This window comes from Colobus angolensis, unplaced genomic scaffold (genome assembly GCF_000951035.1).
Source record: "Colobus angolensis palliatus isolate OR3802 unplaced genomic scaffold, Cang.pa_1.0 Scaffold8, whole genome shotgun sequence".
NCBI lineage: Eukaryota > Metazoa > Chordata > Mammalia > Primates > Cercopithecidae > Colobus > Colobus angolensis.
In genome coordinates this window covers 12,311,903-12,329,443 of record NW_012121820.1, presented here as the reverse complement: position 1 = coordinate 12,329,443, position 17,541 = coordinate 12,311,903, and the positions used below count along the sequence as shown (strand labels likewise).

Here is a 17,541-nt window from a genome sequence, read left to right as displayed (position 1 = left end):
GAGGTGACAGGGTCAGAGATGAAGGAAGGGAAACCAACATTTAACAGGTGCCTCACAGTGGGCTGGGCACTGGTGCCAGTTATATCCACAAATGCTACCTTGTAACCCCACAGTGTGGGCCTCACCACCTCCTCTTCTACTAATCTCAGTGGGGGTCAAGTACTTCATCCAAAGGCATACTCTGGTTTCACTCCAAAGTCCATTCTCTTTCTCATGTTTAGAATTAACAAAACATGAGACACTGAAAGAATGGAGGTAAAGCCAACAAACTTTTGTCATGCTTTTTCCCTCTTCCTATTATGTGTGAAGTTTCTCTCACAGGAAGTGTTGAAATAGAAATAAAATAGTCACATGCAAGGGACAGAATGTTGGCTTGAGACAGAGGCCTGAACTTGACCCTGTGTCCAGTTCCAGTTCTAATTGCCTTCATCTAATTTCCCAGGTGCCCAACAGACTGAATGGCCATTTAAAAATGACAACAGTTAAGATTTACTGAGTGTTGTCTATGCGCCAGGCATATTTTAAGTATGGTACAAATATCATTTAAGAACCAAGACTCAAGAGTAAATAATGACTTGAGCTGTGTAGGAATTTACTATCATGTATGACATAAGTGAATGTTCCATGGAATAAAATATTATTATGCTGTACCTTTTCATTCTTTGCTTCAGTGTCCAGTTCAGCTATTTTAGCCCATTTCTGCCAAAAGTTAGGATCATCTAAAGAAATATCTGTTCTGTTTCCTGAAGCCACAAAGCTAGCCTGTGAAGGAGACAAGAAAATAAACTGTGCTTGAACACAGTACAAACTAATAAAACACCAGTGTTACTTCAAATACAGGAGAAACCTAAGTATATTATCTATTTGCATTCAAAATCAAACCCTTAACAGGGCTTCCAAAATGAATGTGAAAATCTCAAGGTTATTCTTTCTTTTTCCTTTTATTTTAAAGATTGGGTGAGCAAATTACAATTTCAACTGAAGGGATCATTTTTTTTGGCGCGTAAGCTTGGAAGCAGGAAGGCAAACCCTGGAAGACAATGGCAATGTGCCACTTGGTGTCTAGTTCTCTATGAAAGAGTTAACTCTTAAAACTTTTCTAGATTTTTTTCAGTGCAACAGTTACCAAATGTCTGCTATGGAAAAGGTACTGGGCTGGGCAGTATGAGGTGTAGAGACAAGGGATCGTTCACCCATATTCTCCTTATAAAACACAGAACATCCCACTAAAAAACTTACAGGTGTCACCAAACAGGAGATTTAATAAACAGGTCACAAAGCTCTCACAGGACTCAGCAGTGGCTGTGGCTATGGAAAACCTGAGAGTGATCTGCTAAGTTTTAAATCCAGTGGGCTCAACAGCGGAGAAAAGAGGCACCCAGACTAGAAGCTGGGAATTTTAAGTAAAATCTCTTTCCCATTAAATAAACAAACTAATTGCTTGAGTTTGGGGAATGGAGTGTTCACTGGAGCTTCCACACTCTATCGGTGATCAAGAAGTGGTCTATAAGGAAATCAAGATGTCCACTGGAAGGTTTCAGAGCAGTCCTTGCAAATAGCGCCAACTGAGAATAGGAGTGTTTATTCTGTCTGTTAAAGATCAGCTCTCAAAGATGAGGAGTGGTATTTTCTTTGTATAGCCCCTGACTACCTATTCAGACTTCCTTCCTCCTTTAAGGATCTATATCTTTAGATAGGCACACAGACTAAATGTGCAGCCAATTTGTAGGATTTGTATTCAGAGAAAGAGAAGCCCTGCTAATGGGTTTCAGAGAACAAACATTTTTTTTTCTCTCCCACCCCCAACAGCTCTGCAGAGAAGGCCCTGTACCTTGGCAAAAGTGGACCCTTTCCCCTCAGACTGGATGGTGATGGTGTGCGTTCTCCTCTGCAGAATCTGGTCTATGTCTTCCTCACAGAACTTGGAACCTTCATCTTCTTCGTCCATTAAGGCTCCATAAGCACCTTTCCGGAGTAGGTCCTCCACCTCCATTTTTGAGAGCTGCTGTACCTGGACAGGTCACCAAAGGCTACTCACAAAGTGGAAAATACATAGAAGAAAAACAGCCTCAAATCTGGTTTTTGTGGTTCAGTGCATAGTTCCTCCACGAACTGCACGTCAGAAGAACAAAGGACGTGGGCAACAAACTTCAGCTAGTGAAAACCCAGATGTGACACTCTGGGGAGGGCAGGCAGACAGTCCTCTATAGGCAGCTCTGAAATAAAGCCAAGCACATGATCCAAGGTCCCTAACATTCTTCAGGACGTTGGTTATTATCAAATGTCACAAGCCACTACAACTATGCACCATTGAAGATGATATTTTTGACATCTTTATATTTTAGTTAAAGCCTGTATCTTTAAAAACCTCCAGATGTACCAAACAAGCAGACAATGATTTATTCATTATTAAATAAATACGTATATTAGTATTGTAAATGAAGTCATTTCTCAACTAAAAAAAAAAAATGATCCCATGACAATGTGATCTTCTCAACTCTTGAGGAAAACAGGAAATGGGGTTCCAAACACCCTTTTCTGGTTCTAATTAAGAATCTGGTTCTCTTTATATCAATCACAAGAGAGAATTCCATGACTCTCTGCATGACTAACTTGAAGTATTATACTTAGCAACATATGCATAGCTAAGAGGATATGGAACATCTGGACTAAAGACAACTCATTTAGAAGGTTTAAGCATCCAATCTTTGATGCCCTGAGCCCAGAGATTAAGGAGATATTCTGCTTTGTCTGCCTATACTTCAAGACAATTTAAGAATCTTAGCTGCAATTCTTATGCCCCCAGAGGGAGAAAAATATTTTAACTGCCTTATTTTAAGCTGCTAATTTATTCATTCGTTTACTGACCATCCAGCACTTTATGTTTCTAATACGCCGAGCACTGTTAGGGGCCGAGGGGACACAGATAAAATTGGTCCCAGTACACTCTCAAAGCTCAAAGTCTGAGGTATGAGATAAGGCACAGTAACAAATACAATGTTAAGATCTACTAGCTTCTAATGGGCACGGTTAAAAACCGTTTACTGAAATGTTACACCAAGCTGGGCAATCCTACCTCATAACTCCTTCTACAGATTTTCTTTAACCACCTAGAAAACACCGAGACCTGACTCTGAATCATGCCTGGTTGTAGGGAATTACCCAATAATGACGTGAGGGCTGGCTCAATGCAGCGAAAGTGAACCCTGAACCAGCCGTAAGAGAAGCCCGCCTGGGCTGTGCGACCAATGCTCCTTAAGACTCCAGAGTAGTCCCATCACACTCACCCCATTGGTGCCGCCCTTTCGGTTGATGTCCTGAAGAACAGCCTTGTCCAGACCCAGCTTTAGGCTGGCCTTGTCAAACATCTCACGTTCGTAGGAATTTCGAGTGATGAGGCGATACACCTTCACGGCTTTGCTCTGGCCTATGCGGTGACATCGGGCCTGAGCCTGGGAAGAAGAAGGGTCATATACATCACGTCACCATATATATAAAACGGCAGCAGCCCCGGAAATAGGGGAGTGCTTACATGTCATGTGGTGTGAGTGACCAGCTCTCGGTCACAAGTAATGGGACTGATTTCAGAACACAGTTCATACCCAAAGGTTGACTGCCACCTCCGTGGCCATTCATTTCTTTTCCCGTTGTGTACTGACTACTGTGTGCCAGGGATAAAGCAATGAGAAGGACATGGTGTCCCATCCTGTGCCCCCGCCCCGCTGTGGTCTGTGCAAGGCACCTTGTGAGTGGCACACATTCCCAGGATGCTGTCCTGTCCTCTTGGAAGATATGCTTCGAAGCTGGTAGCACTGAAAATTTATTTTTAAAATTTTGCTACTGAAATTTTCAAACATAGACAAAAATACAGGACAGTATAATGACCTCTTATGGACAATCTTGTTTATTTTTACCACACTCCACCCTCCCAGATTGTTAGGAAGTAAATCCTAAGCATGATACTGTTTCATGCTTACCTATTTCAATACACATTTCTAAAGATACAAACTCTTGTAAAATATATATTATCATTGCCACACTTAAAAACAACTGCATTTCTGCTGTGTCACTGAACAGGTACCTTTATTCTCTGTATTTTCTCTAAACTAGGAGTTCTACCTTGGAACTTGATCAGCTTAGGATTTGAGCATCTGAATATCCATCAAGAGGCACATGGTATCTGGTCATCTTTCTTTTGAATTGATGATCAATGCCTAGATCTGTTAATTCATAAGGGGCTACCCTAATGTACAGTTCATATAGGCGGGGCAAGCTAAATATTTGATTCTTTATGTAATCAGTTTTTAAAATAACATCCCAAAAAGTGAGCAATGAAAATTTTTTTTATTACTTCTTTATAGGATACAATGAAAGCATGCATTTAAATATATCTGCCATGTTTTACTGCACTGCAGTTATTATTCTTATTGCTGTTTACAGTTGGCCCACAGGAGCCTCACTAAGTTGGCTCCTGAGTTCCTTCAACATGATCTACTCAAATGTGGAAAAAACGAAGATGAGAATCAACTCTGTGGTATTTGAATGGACTGAAGGTATCAGTATGAACTCATGGTTAGGTGTATATGTATATATACACACATATATGTACACATACACAGATATAGAAATAGGTATGGATATGTGTACATTTATGTTTGTATGTTATATCAAAGACTAGTAGTCTTTTGATAGTTCCCTTCCTTTCAACATATTCTACATTCCTCTTATACATTTCCTGTCCAGACCTGGCTTCAGCCATTATGTTTCCAGGAGTCCTAGTTTCTTTTAGTGGAAATGTTTTCCCCCCCTGAGTAAGCAAGCAGAAGGGTGATTACTGACACCGAGAGGAAGAGGTGGCCACGCCATGTGAGTGAGCCCTGTGGGTATCATCGGACACCCAAGGTCCTTCCTTATCTTGGCCCAGAGCAGTAAGAAATGTGGCCCTTGCTCCTCTGTGAGTGGCAGAGCAAGACTGAAGCCTTGTACTTCTGCTTCTGCCCCATGATCTCGATCCTGGAGTCCAGAATTGCAAGCAATGGGTGTCCTCCATGTCTGAGGCCAGGCTGTTTGAGTTGGATTTGAAGTTACTGGACCCAGAGAAAGGGGTAAGTCTAAGCAGGAATTCTATGTTTGCCCATAAGGGGCTCACCCAGTGCCAGAATCCCTGGATATGGAAGCCTCCATCCATACCCTGCCCACATTCTTCCTCTAACCTCATGGCTGAAAATGACACCAGAATTCCTGTAATTCAGTACTAAAAGTGACCCAAAGACTAAGAAGCCCAGTAAGTACTGGGACAGAAGAGAAGCCACTGGGGCAGGGGGTACAGGAAAATACCATTAGAGCAGGGTTAAAGGAGGGTGGATCCCAGGCACCTCCTACCACTTGGTCCACTGTGTTACAGAGGTCATCCTTGCAATAAGAAAGCCTGAAGTTCATCTTGGTGCCCAAAATTTGCATATCCTATGATACGGTTTGGCTGTGTCACCATCCAAATCTCAACTTGAATTTACCTTCCAGAATTCCCATGTGTTGTGGAAGGGAGCCAGCGGGGAGGTAACTGAATCACAGGGGCCAGTCTTGCTAGTGCTATTCTCGTGATAGTTAATAAGATCTGATGTCTTTATCAAGGATTTCCACTTTTGCTTCTTCCTCATTTTTCTCTTGCCACCGCCACATAAGAAGAGCCTTTCGCCTCTTGCCATGATTCTCAGGCCTCCCCAGCCATGTGAAACTGTAAGTCCAATTAAACCTTTTTTTGTTCCCAGTTTTGGATATACCTTTATCAGCAGCATGAAAACGAACTAATACAGTAAATTGGTACCAGTAGAGCGGGGTATTGCTGAAAAGATACCCAAAAATGTGGAAGCGACTTTGAAACTGGGTAACAGGCAGAGGTTGGAACAGTAGTTTGGAAGGTTCAGAAGAAGATAAGATAATATGGGGAAGCTTGGAATCTCCTACAGACTTGTTGAATTGCTTTGCCCAAAATGCTGACAAAGATATGGAATGGTTTCAGAGGGTGAAAGTGCCAAACCTTGGCAGCTTCCACATGGTGTTGAGCCTGAGGGTCACAGAAGTCAAGAACTGAGGTTTGGGTACCTCCACCTAGATTTCAGATGAATGCAAATGCCTGGATGTCCAGGCAAAAGTTTGCTGCAGGGGCGGGGCCCTCATGGAGAACCTTTGCTAGAGCAGTGCAGAAGAGAAACGTGGGGTCGGAGTCGCCACACAGAGTCCAGGCTGAGGTGGTCTCAGATGGAGATGAGGAACTTGTTGGGAACTGGAGCAAATGTGACTTTTGTTATGTTTAAGAAATGAGATCGGTGGCATTTTGCCCCTGCCCTAGAGATTTGCAGAACTTTGAACTTAAGAAAGATGATTTAGGGTATCTGGTGGGAGAAATTTCTAAGCAGTAAAGTGTTCAAGGGGTGACCTGGGATCTGTTAAAAATATTCAGTTTTATAAGGGAAGGAAAGAATAAAAGTTTGGAAAATTTGCAGCCTATGCGATAGAAAAGAAACGTCAATTTTCTGGGAAGAAATTCAAGCTGGCTACAGAAATTTGCATAAGTAACAAGAAGCCTAATGTTAATCCCCAAGAGCATGGAGAAAACGTCTTCAGGCCATGTCAGAGACCTTCATGGCAGCCCTCCCATCATAGGCTTGGAAGCCTAAGAGGAAAAAGTGGTTTTGTGGGCTGGGCCCAGGGTCCCTGTGCTGTGTGCAGCCTAGGGACTTGTTGCCCTGTCCCAGCTGTTCCAGCCGTGGCTGAAAGGGGCCAACGCACAGCTCAGGCTGTGGTTTCAGAGGGTGAAAGCACCAAACCTTGGCAGCTTCCACGTGGTGTTGAGCCTGAGGGTCACAGAAGTCAAGAATTGAGGTTTGGGAACCTCCACCTAGATTACAGATGTACGCAAACGCCTGGATATCCAGGCAAGTTTGCTGCAGGGGTGGGGCCATCATGGAGAACCTCTGCTAGAGCAGTGCAGAAGGGAAATGTGGGGCTGGAGCCCCCACACAGAGTCCCTACTGGGTCATTGGCTAGTGGGCTGTGAGAAGAGGGGCACCATCCTCCAGGCCCCAGAACTGCAGATCCACTGACAGTTTGCACTGTGTGCCTGGAAAAGCCAGCCCATGAAAGCTGCTGGGAGGGAGGCTGTACCCTGCAAAGGCACAGGGGTGGAGCTGCACAAGACAATGAGAACTCACCTCTTGCATCAGCATGACCTGAATGAGAGACCTGAAGTCAAAGGAGATCATTTTGGAGCCTTAAAATTTGACTGCTCTGGTGGATATCAGGCTTGCATGGGCCCCCTTTGTTTTGGCAAATTACTCCCATTTGGAATGGCTGTATTTACCCAATACCTGTATCCAAATCATATCTAGGAAGTAACTAGCTTGCTTTTGATTTTACAGGCTCATAGGCAGGAGGGACTTGCCTTGTCTCAGATGAGACTTTGGACTGCGGACTTCTGGGTTAATGCTGAATGAGTTAAGACTTTGGGGGACTGTTGGGAAGGCATGATTGGTTTTGAAATGTGAAGACATGAGATTTGGAGGGGCCAGGGGCAGAGCGACATGGTTTGGCTGTGTCCCCATCCAAATACCAACTTGAATTGTATCTCCCAGAATTCCCACATTGTGGGAGGGACCCGGGGGGGAGGTAATTGAATCATGGGGGCTGGTCTTTTCCATGCTATTCTCACGATAGTTAACGAGTCTCATGAGATCTGATGGGCTCATCAGGGGTTTCTGCTTTTGCTTCTTTCTCATTTTCTCTTGCTGCTTCCACATAAGAAGAGCCTTTTGCCGCCCACCATGATTCTGAGTCCTCCTCATCCATGTGGAACTGTATGTCCAATTAAACTTCTTTTTCTTCCCAGTCTCTGGTATTTCTTTATCAGCAGTGTGAAAATGAACCAATACATCCTGATTTACCAAGTTGTTCTTGGGGCAGGAGGGAGGGCTGAACTTGTTCTCCACTGTAACTTTCTTAGACTCAACAGTGCTGGTCACTTCCTGGGAGACCCAGACCCCACTGAGGAAGGAGCACATAGCTGGCAGGCAAGGGCTTATGTGTGAGGCCACCAAGCATGGGCAGCAGAACAGACCCTGGGCTCTCTGTGCACAGCAAAGTCACCAGGAAGACCAGAGCAAAGGTCTTCATAGCATGGGAATAGCTAATTTTTCCTCTCTCTTGCCAGGCTGCAGGGCAAGCGGCTGAGAAACAGTCTAGTCATAGATAGGGGCAGAAAACTTACAGAAAACAATCTGGATGTCCTAGGGGAGGTCCCTGCTACTAGGGATGGTCATGGTTTCCAGGGCCTACTCAGTGGGCAAATATAGGAAGTGTTTGTGTGTGCACAGTGTATATAAACATATGCATATATAAAACAAAATACATCATGAGGTCATACTGATATTTTTAGTTCAAATTATGATTGAGGGATTTTAGTTTCATCAACCTCACATTTGTATTTCTTTAACCATGTTGAAAAACTCAATTTTCAACCACACCAATATCAGTACTCATTTGATTTGTCCCATAATATAACATTTTCAGAAAACCAATACCATTACAACTCATTTGAAACATAATTACCAAAAACATGCAAGATTTTCTCTCCCCCAGCCACTTAGGGTTATATCCTGCTAAGTATGTATAGTGTTTTAAATACACACTTGAAAGTAGGTTTCTTTTCTATAGTTGCAAGGTTAGCAATCCTCAAACTACTTTCTGTTTAATCTAGGATTCAGCAAATGAGTAAAGATACTGGGGGTAGCAAAAGTAAGGGCTTTCACTGTTGGAGAAGGAAATTATAAACATGGAAAGGAAGAAAACTAAAATAAAATCTGTGGTGCTAGAATGAACTGGAGGTATCAGTGTTAACTCATGGTAAGGTGTACATGTGTATTTATACACACACATACATATACATAAAGGTACAGAAATAGATATGGATATGCATGTTTATGTATGCACTTGTGTGTATACACACATATACAAATGAATGCATATATTTACACATATGCATATTTATAGTCTCTCTTTCTGTGTGTATTCCAGCTATGTCCACTGGGAGGGCCTAGAAGAAACCTCATGGCAGGAGCAATGAATGCACCTAACTCCTGAATCTTGATTGCTAAAAATCATTCTCTATACAACAGAGACACAGTGTGCTAGAGAAATGGCTAACTGTAGCTAGGGCTGTGGTAGAGAAAGTATAGAATAAGTCTGAAACATATTACTGTGTCAGATGTAAGAAAGTACTCAATGAATGAGAGAGACATATGAGAATAACACTTAAAGCTTGAAGAGACTCCACTGGCTAAGTCTAGAACTATACGAACAGAACATCAAAATAAAGATAGTAACAGATTATAACTCACTACATAAAAAAAGAACCCATGTATTCATATTGACATAAATAAATGGGAGAAAAAGGGAACACTCTTCCTTATAGTAGAATGCTAACTAACCAGTTCAGAGCGACAGTTAGAAAATCACCACTTTGTAACCATCAAAGTGATGACTGATTCAGCCAAAAATAATCAATGGATGCTAAAACCAATGGATGATACTTTGATGAGGAATAGGTACAGTTCCAATTTATTTCTCCAAAATTACTTATTATTTTCAAAGGGAAAAACAGAAACTTTATAAGTGGAGAAATCTGATAGACATCACTGTACTAAGTGATCAAAGTTACCATCATCAGACAAATGGATACCATGTTATTCCTGATGTGATACATTGAGATGGCTGTGTCAGTTCTGTGGTAGTACTAAACTTAGATCCAACCCTGAGGAAATATAGACAAATTCAAACTGAGGGACAACCTACAAAAAAACTGGCCAGTACTCTACAAAAGCTTGAAGTTCATAAAATAAAAAGAAAAACTGAGGAACTGATCCAGATTAATGGAGACTAAAGAGACACGACAGCTAAAGGCAATGGGTGATCCTGGATTGGATCCTGGACTGGGGAAATGACAGCTATAAAATATGTTGAAACAAATGATAAGACTTGAATATGAACTGTGGATTGGAGAACAGTATTTTTATTTCTTGATTCTGAGAAATGAACTGTGAATAAACAAGAGAAAGTCCTTGTACTTAGTGAAATATACAATGAAACTATTTAGGGGACAAGGGGGTACAGTGCCTGCAACTTACTCTCAAATATCTCAGTCAAAAAGTGATGTAGGTGTCCATACATGTACTCAGAGAAAGAAAGGGACAGAGACACAAAGGAGAGAGTGAGAAAGGGCAAAAATGATAGAGTCAATAAGGCAAAATGTAAACACAGCTGGTGAATCTGGATAAAGGGTAGGTACACTGGAGTTGCAAAATGAAATTATATAGAAATAAAAATGTATAAATATCAAATATAGAGCCTTGAAATAATCCTTTTCTATGAGTTATATGCTATTCACTTGATACACAGCTAGATTCAATTGTTTCATTTTGCTTTTGAGTTTTAGGAATTGATGTTTCCCCCTGTTAATTTAACCACACTGAAGCAGGTGGTGAAGAAAACAACTAAACTAAGCAAATAGTATTCTGATTATATACTGTAATACTAAAGCCCAAAACCCATTATAGACCAACATTATATTCTGGTAAATGTATTTTTCACAAAACATGGGTTAGCAATTCTAAAACTACTTGATGTGTATACTAGGATGAAATAAATGAGTAAATATACCGTGTTATGGTAACAAGGTCCAGGCTTCATCCTGCCAGAGAAAGAAGTCACAAATAAGGAAGAGGAGGAGACTATAATGAACGCTGTGATGCCGCACTGTAATCAGAAAATTCACTATGGATGAATATATACAGAATAAATATAGCTGTGTGGTGTAAGTATGCATACATCTGTTTCCTAGCTTCATGTGCACAGAGGTTCTAGAAGCAATAACATTCCAGTAGCAGTGGGCATACCTAGTAGCCAGAGCTTGGTTTCTAAATGCTATTCTCAAGTAAAAGCAAGCAAGGATCGTTGGAGAATGGTCAATTCCAAGGTGGGGGCAGGAAAAATGTAACACGGACTTGAACATCTCATGGTGCCAGAAAGTAAAAAAGCACTCAAAAAACTATGGGAGCATGTCAAAAAAACATAGAAGCCAATGTGAAGGAGCTACCAATGGCCAAATCTGAACAACTTGAAAACAAAATAGAGTAATGGATTATAAAATAAAAGAAATATCCACAAGTCAATACTGATATAAATAAATGGGAGACAAAGGACAACTTTGTTATAGAATTCTTATTAATAAATGTAGAAGGAATGATGAGAATAGAAAATTACCATCAGCTAAACACCATGGTAATAATTTACTGAAAGCAAGAACCACTGATGGAAGCTAAAATTAATGAACAGAAGTAGGATGAAAACCAGGATAAGAGTCTCAAAATATTCACTCAGAAGATACTAATTTTTAGAGATAAATACAGTTATTTTATGGTGGAAAAACTTGGCAGATGGCACGTTAACCAAGTAATCAAAGTTACATCACAAGTAATAAGATGTAGTCATATCACGCATTCCCTGATAAAATGCACTGAGGAGAACGTAATATGATTTCTATGATACTCTTGCCTAAAATGCGTAACCTCAAATCTCACCATAAGAAAACATAAGGCAAATACAAACTGAGAACATTCCACAAAACAGCTGGTCAGTACCCTTCAAAAGTGTCAAGGTCATGAAAGATAAGGAAAGACAAAGGAATTGTTATAGACTGGAGAAGGTTAGGGAGTCCTAACTTCTAAATGGAATGTGGATACTGGGCCAAAAAAAAAAATATTTCTAGGAAACTGAAGGAATGAATATGAATAAGGTCTGTAGATTAGTTAAAGAGTATCATATCAATGTTGCTTTCTTGGTTTCAATCATTATACTATGGTTATATAAAATGTCAACATTAAGGGATGCTGGGTGAAGTGTACATCGGAATTCTACATAAGTTTTGCAACTTTTTAAAAAGGTTAAAAAATTAATTTTGTTTTAACAATGAGGTAAAATACTTAAAATGGTTCCAAAGTCAAATACACAAAATGGCATATTTGGAAAAACTAGTTTATTTCCCTGTCACTTCCATCCTGTTCTCTAAGGGTAACTATTTAAAAACGAAGTTTGTAGGCCGGGTGCGGTGGCTCATGCCTGTAATCCCAGCACTTTGGGAGGCCAAGGTGGGCGGATCACAAGGTCAGGAGTTTGAGACCAGTCTGGCCAACATGGTGAAACCCCATCTCTACTAAAAATACAAAATTAGCCAGGCGTGGTGGCACGTGCCTGTAATCCCAGCTACTCGGAAGGCTGAGGCAAGAGAACTGTTTGAACCCAGAAGGTGGAGGTTGCAGTGAGCCGAGGTCGCGTCACTGCACTCTAGCCTGGGTGACAGGGCAAGACTCCGTCTCAAAAAAACAAAAACAAAAACACACACGAAGTTTGTTTTAGTTTTATCTTCGGTAGGGAAGGGACAGACAGATACAAAGACACACAGCCTTTTAAGATAAACGCTAGCATACAGTACAAACTTCTTCCACCTTATTTTTTTCCCCACTTAACAATATATCCAGGGTACAATTCCATAGCAGGATACAGTGATATTCTTCATTCTTTTTTCAAAGCTGAATATACTACAGTTTATTCAATTAGTCATCTATTGCTGAACAATAGAGTTGTGTAGTCTTTGGCTATTATAATTTGTTGCTGGACCTTCTTCTGTATCTTTAGTGGCAGCAAATCTCTGCTACTGGGAGAAGGTTTGATGAATGATTCTGCAAATTAAGGAAGTGATCAACCTAACCAATATGGTTTATGAGACCTTCAAGGCAGTAATCTTTTATGGCTCTTAAGTACTGACCCTGATTTCTTTTTCTGGCTCATACAGTGTTGAGGGTAATTACAAGAGGGAGTTGAAAAGTTCTGAGCAAAAGTATCATGGAGGAGTCCTGCAGACACTGCTAATGGCCTTCGTAGCATCCATCTCTTTCTTGCTCATTACCAGAACCCTGATTCTTGTACAGGGCAGCAACATGTTCAACCAGAACACTCCCAGCCTCCCAGGGATGGCCAGGTAACACAGTCCTAGACAATGAGGTGTAACAGAGCCTCCTGAAGATATGTGCCAAAGTTCTGCTTTCCTGTAAAAACCAACATGCCTTCTTTCCTTATTTTTCCTTTCTGGGATGGAACCAAGAGGCTGTAAACCACAAATACTGAGGCCAGTAGAGCAGAAAGACAGGAAGAACCCGGGACTCCGACGACACTATGAGGTCGCCTCACTAGTCCTCAACTGCCTACCTTTGGACTTGTTAACCGAGAAAAATAAACCCCTGTTTGGGAGAGCCGAGGCCATAAGCAGCTAAATTACATAGAAATAAACATGTTCTTCCCCAAGATGACTTACCTGAAGGACAACAGGGTGAGTCCCATCACATTTACGAGACTCATCATTTTACAGTCAAATCTCAAACCATTTTTTATTTTCCTAAGAGAACTCGACCAGAAAAACACGAGGTAGAGAAAGAAACATTCAGAACCAGGGCCAGGCACTCAGATGAAGTTCAAAGGAAATGCATCAGCAAAGGTATAAATATAAAACCTTTGAAGTAAAACACAATTAGGGGGCGGTGGTGCTACAATACCCCAGCCCTAATACCTGGAGAAAATTATAGAGCTCTAATGATTTGCGGGCTCACAATTTGTTCTTTATTTTTTAATACATTTGTGGTGGGCAAAGGCCAAAGAAAAATGAGTAACGATGTTCTGACAATGAAAAAAACAAACAAACAAAAAAAACCAGGCTGGGTGTTGTGGCTCTTGCCCATCTTCCCAGTACCTTGGGAGTCTGAGGCAGGACTGCTTGAGGCCAGGGGTTTGAGACCAGTCTGGGCTGTCAACATAGCAAGACCCTCTCTAAGGTTAAATCTGTCAGGTAAATAAGTCAAGAACTAGCTGAGAACAGGAAGGACAGATGAATTCACAGAATGGGAAAGGGGTGCTTTTGGGCAGCAGAAAGGAGTTAAAAAAAATAGAGGACATTGACAAGGAGAGGCAGCAGCATACTCAAAAGGAACCTGATTCATTCTGTTTAGGACTGGTGCTGTGTAATAAGTGCCTGTCCCATCCTGAGCTTCAGGGGTGCCACCTATTTACATCCCACTCTACATGGTCATACTCTTTGTTCTGTCTGGAACATTCTTCCTTCTTATCTCGTAATTTAAGATCCTTTTCATTATTTCTGCTCAAATGTCATCTTCTTAAAGAAGTCTTCCTAGACCACTCTTATCTAAATCAGAGCAAAGAACTCCCATCATTCTTCTTTTTTTTTTTTTTGAGATGGAGTTTTGCTCTTGTCGCCCAGGCTGGAGTGCAATGGCATGATCTTGGTTCACTGCAACCTCCACCTCTCAGGTTCAGGCAATTCTCCTGCCTCAGCCTCCCGAGTAGCTGGGATTATAGGTGCCCACTCCCATGCCTGGCTAATTTTTATATTTTTAGTAGAGACGGGGTTTCACCATATTGGCCAGGCTGGTCTTCAACTCCTGACCTCAGGCGATCTGTCCGCCTCGGCCTCCCAAAGAGCTGGGATTACAGGCGTAAACCACTGCGCTCAGCCTCAACTCCCATCCTTCTTATCCCCTTATTTTATTTTCTTTGCAGTAAATATTGCTTATCTGTAATTATCTTATTTTTCCTCATTTATTGTCTGCCTATCCTACTGAAATAAAAGTGTCAGTCTGGCTCACCAGTGACTCTCCAATACTTTAAGTAACACCTGGCATGTCCCAGTGATCAAGAGATAGTCACTGAATAAATGACTACATAGTATAGTATTTGTATATACATTTACAAATCATTACTTTCTCATAGCAAAGAAAACTCAACAAGTGCAATTCTCCAAACTCCAGACACACACACTATCAAGAAACAGGGGATGTAGGCGGGGCGTAGTGGCTCAGGCCTGTAACCTCAGCACTTCGGGAGGCTGAGGTGGGTGGATCACTTGAGCTCAGGAGTTCAAGACCAGTCTAGGTAACATGCGAAACCTCTTCTCCTCAAAAATTACAAAAATTAGCCAGGCATGGGGATTGTACCTGTAACCCCAGCTGCTCGGGAGGCTGAGGTAGGTGTAGGTTGCAGTGAACTGACATTGAGCCACTGCAGTCTAGCCTGGACATCATAGTGAGATCTTGTCTTCTGAAAAAATAAAATTAAATTAAAAAGACAAGAAATAGGGGGTGCAAGCAACATGGTGGCAGCAGAGTAAGAGACACAGGGGTCCAGTGACCTCTCTCCCTTGGAGCAGTGTGGGAGTTTCCTGAGAACTCCTTCTGGCGATTCTGGACTCCCAACTCACTTTCAAAATCCTGCAGACATGCAGCAGCTGCATTATCCTGTGGCTGTGCTGCTGGCCAGGACATATGCTCCCACACCTTCTGAATTCCGCATTCAGGGACTTTAGCAGCAGGAAGGACACAGAACTGTGTAGCCCACCACTGTTATCTTGAACCCTCTTCAACCCTAAGGAACTCTTGCCTCCAGGTGCAAAAGGTCCCCCAGAGAATAAGAAGCAGAAGTATCATGGAACAATGGAAGGGGAAGGTGCTTACTGTCTCTGAGGGGGGCATGATACCATGTTATTCCCAAGAGGTCTGCCTTTGCCCTCAGGGGTAGCAGCAACAGTGGCCTACTTCTAACAAGAGAGAAGATAAAAACCCAGTTTTTCATTTGTCTTTCCTTCTCAGGCTACTGTTATTGACCTGTGTCACTTCTTAACCTTAGGTGTTATCGGAAACCTAGACAACACCTGCTGCTGCAGCTGCTGTGCCAGGACTAAATTAGAGCCTATGTCTTCTAAATGATGGTGAGAAAAGGCGAACTGATACCCTTCAATTTTGCACACACATTGATGCTAATACAGACATATTCAAGGTTTGAGAGAGGGTGTGGCACTTACCTGACTCTAGATAAGATCTCCCCATTAAGGGGATGTAAAAATTGGTTTTCCTTTAATAGTCCAGATAAAACAATAATATTGTTAAGATCTCTCAGTGCTAACTTTAATCTCTTTTGTTATTCCTAAGTAGTATGCAGTTTCTATCCTGGATCCTAATGAACCTGTGCCTTCATTTTCTGGAAAGCAAGAGGAGGAGAGGAGAATTTGGGAAGAGGAACACGATGATCTCAGTGTCCCAGTCTCCACACTCTCTCTGGATTAAATATTCTATATTTATAGCACGTGGGTGCAAGGGCAAATGCCAAGGGGCATGGGAATGTGTGTGTTTGTGTGGGTAGTGTGCATCGCTCCGTGGACAGTCTCCAGCCCTCTTGCTTTTGGAAAAACCCTTTTGCTCTCTTCCTCATCACACCAAGCAAGCAAGAACCTTGCTCCATCTCTGTGGGAGACACAGAATTTGGAACTTCCTCTATCACATCTTTTTTATAGCCCACCAGTCCCACTCACTAACAGCCATTCTTGTAGTCCCCTGTCCTAAAACTGCTCTACATTTCTCACTTCTTTCATCTCTACCTAGACTGGCTAGACATTTAAAAAAAAAAAAAGGATGATTCCTTCTGAGTTGTACAAATGTTCTCTCTCACGTGGTAACCTTTTGCTGCATTCTCCATACGAATTCCCACCCTGTATCTTCCACCTTGGATCTTCCGCAGTGCTGGTCTTCTTCATTTCTTCATTCAGGCTGGGCATTAGAGGAAGTTCAGAAACTGACTCAACACACTGATGAAGTTCACACTATCCAATTTCAGTTTGGACTTCACTGCTATTCCTTAATTCATCTCTTGCCAGCTCCCCAGCAGTGGACATTGAGAACAGCTACTCCAAAGCTTCTCCCTTCATCCAAGACCCTTATTCTGGACAGTCCCACCCAGCCTCTCTGGTTGCTACACATATAAATCAGTCACCTCAGATGACTTCGCCTTCTCCACTAGGTTTGAACATTCACGTTCTTGCTTTTCCCATTGGCACTGCACCTATTCAATTGGCAATATTTAGACTTCACCTCGGTGAAGCACGGTCATCCCAAAATCTTTGCCTCCGGCCATGAGCTGTTGCCAGCCCCATGCTTCCACTGATCCTCCTGGATATCCCTTTAGGAATGTCCAGCCAGGTGCCCTCAAACTGGCCATTCAACTTTGGTTTCCTGTGGCATTATTCTCCCAGCTGCCATGCCTCACAGTCAGGTGAGCATCACAAAGAAGCCGAGAACTTTATAACTGTCAAGGACTTAAGAAATCATGTTTTGGGGTTGGCAAAAATCTGAAAAGGGCCTGAAAGTAAATATTTTAGGTTTTGTTGGCTATGAGGTCTCTGTTGCAACTACTCAACTCTGCCACCGTAACATGAAAAAAGCCATAGATTATATACTTACAAATGGGTTAGATTATATTCCATTAAAAGGATTTTTAAAAACAGGCAGCAGGCCAAAAGGCAATCATTTTCCACCCCTTAATCTGTATCATTGTTGTAATTAAGTTCTTGATAATGAGCTGATCAAATATTAGTTT

General features: G+C 41.8%; 1 protein-coding gene across 1 annotated transcript in view; it reads right to left on the bottom strand.

Moving 5' to 3' along the window:
- CHD6 (chromodomain helicase DNA binding protein 6) overlaps positions 1-17,541 on the bottom strand; it is a 219,429-nt gene that overhangs the window by 52,793 nt on the left and 149,095 nt on the right. Inside the window, exons 18-20 of the mRNA XM_011929036.1 lie at positions 3,288-3,452; positions 1,832-2,011; positions 652-762 (exon numbers count right to left, since the gene is read on the bottom strand). Of these exons, the coding sequence (XP_011784426.1) occupies positions 652-762; positions 1,832-2,011; positions 3,288-3,452 (456 nt within the window). The remainder of the gene's footprint in view (positions 1-651; positions 763-1,831; positions 2,012-3,287; positions 3,453-17,541) is intronic.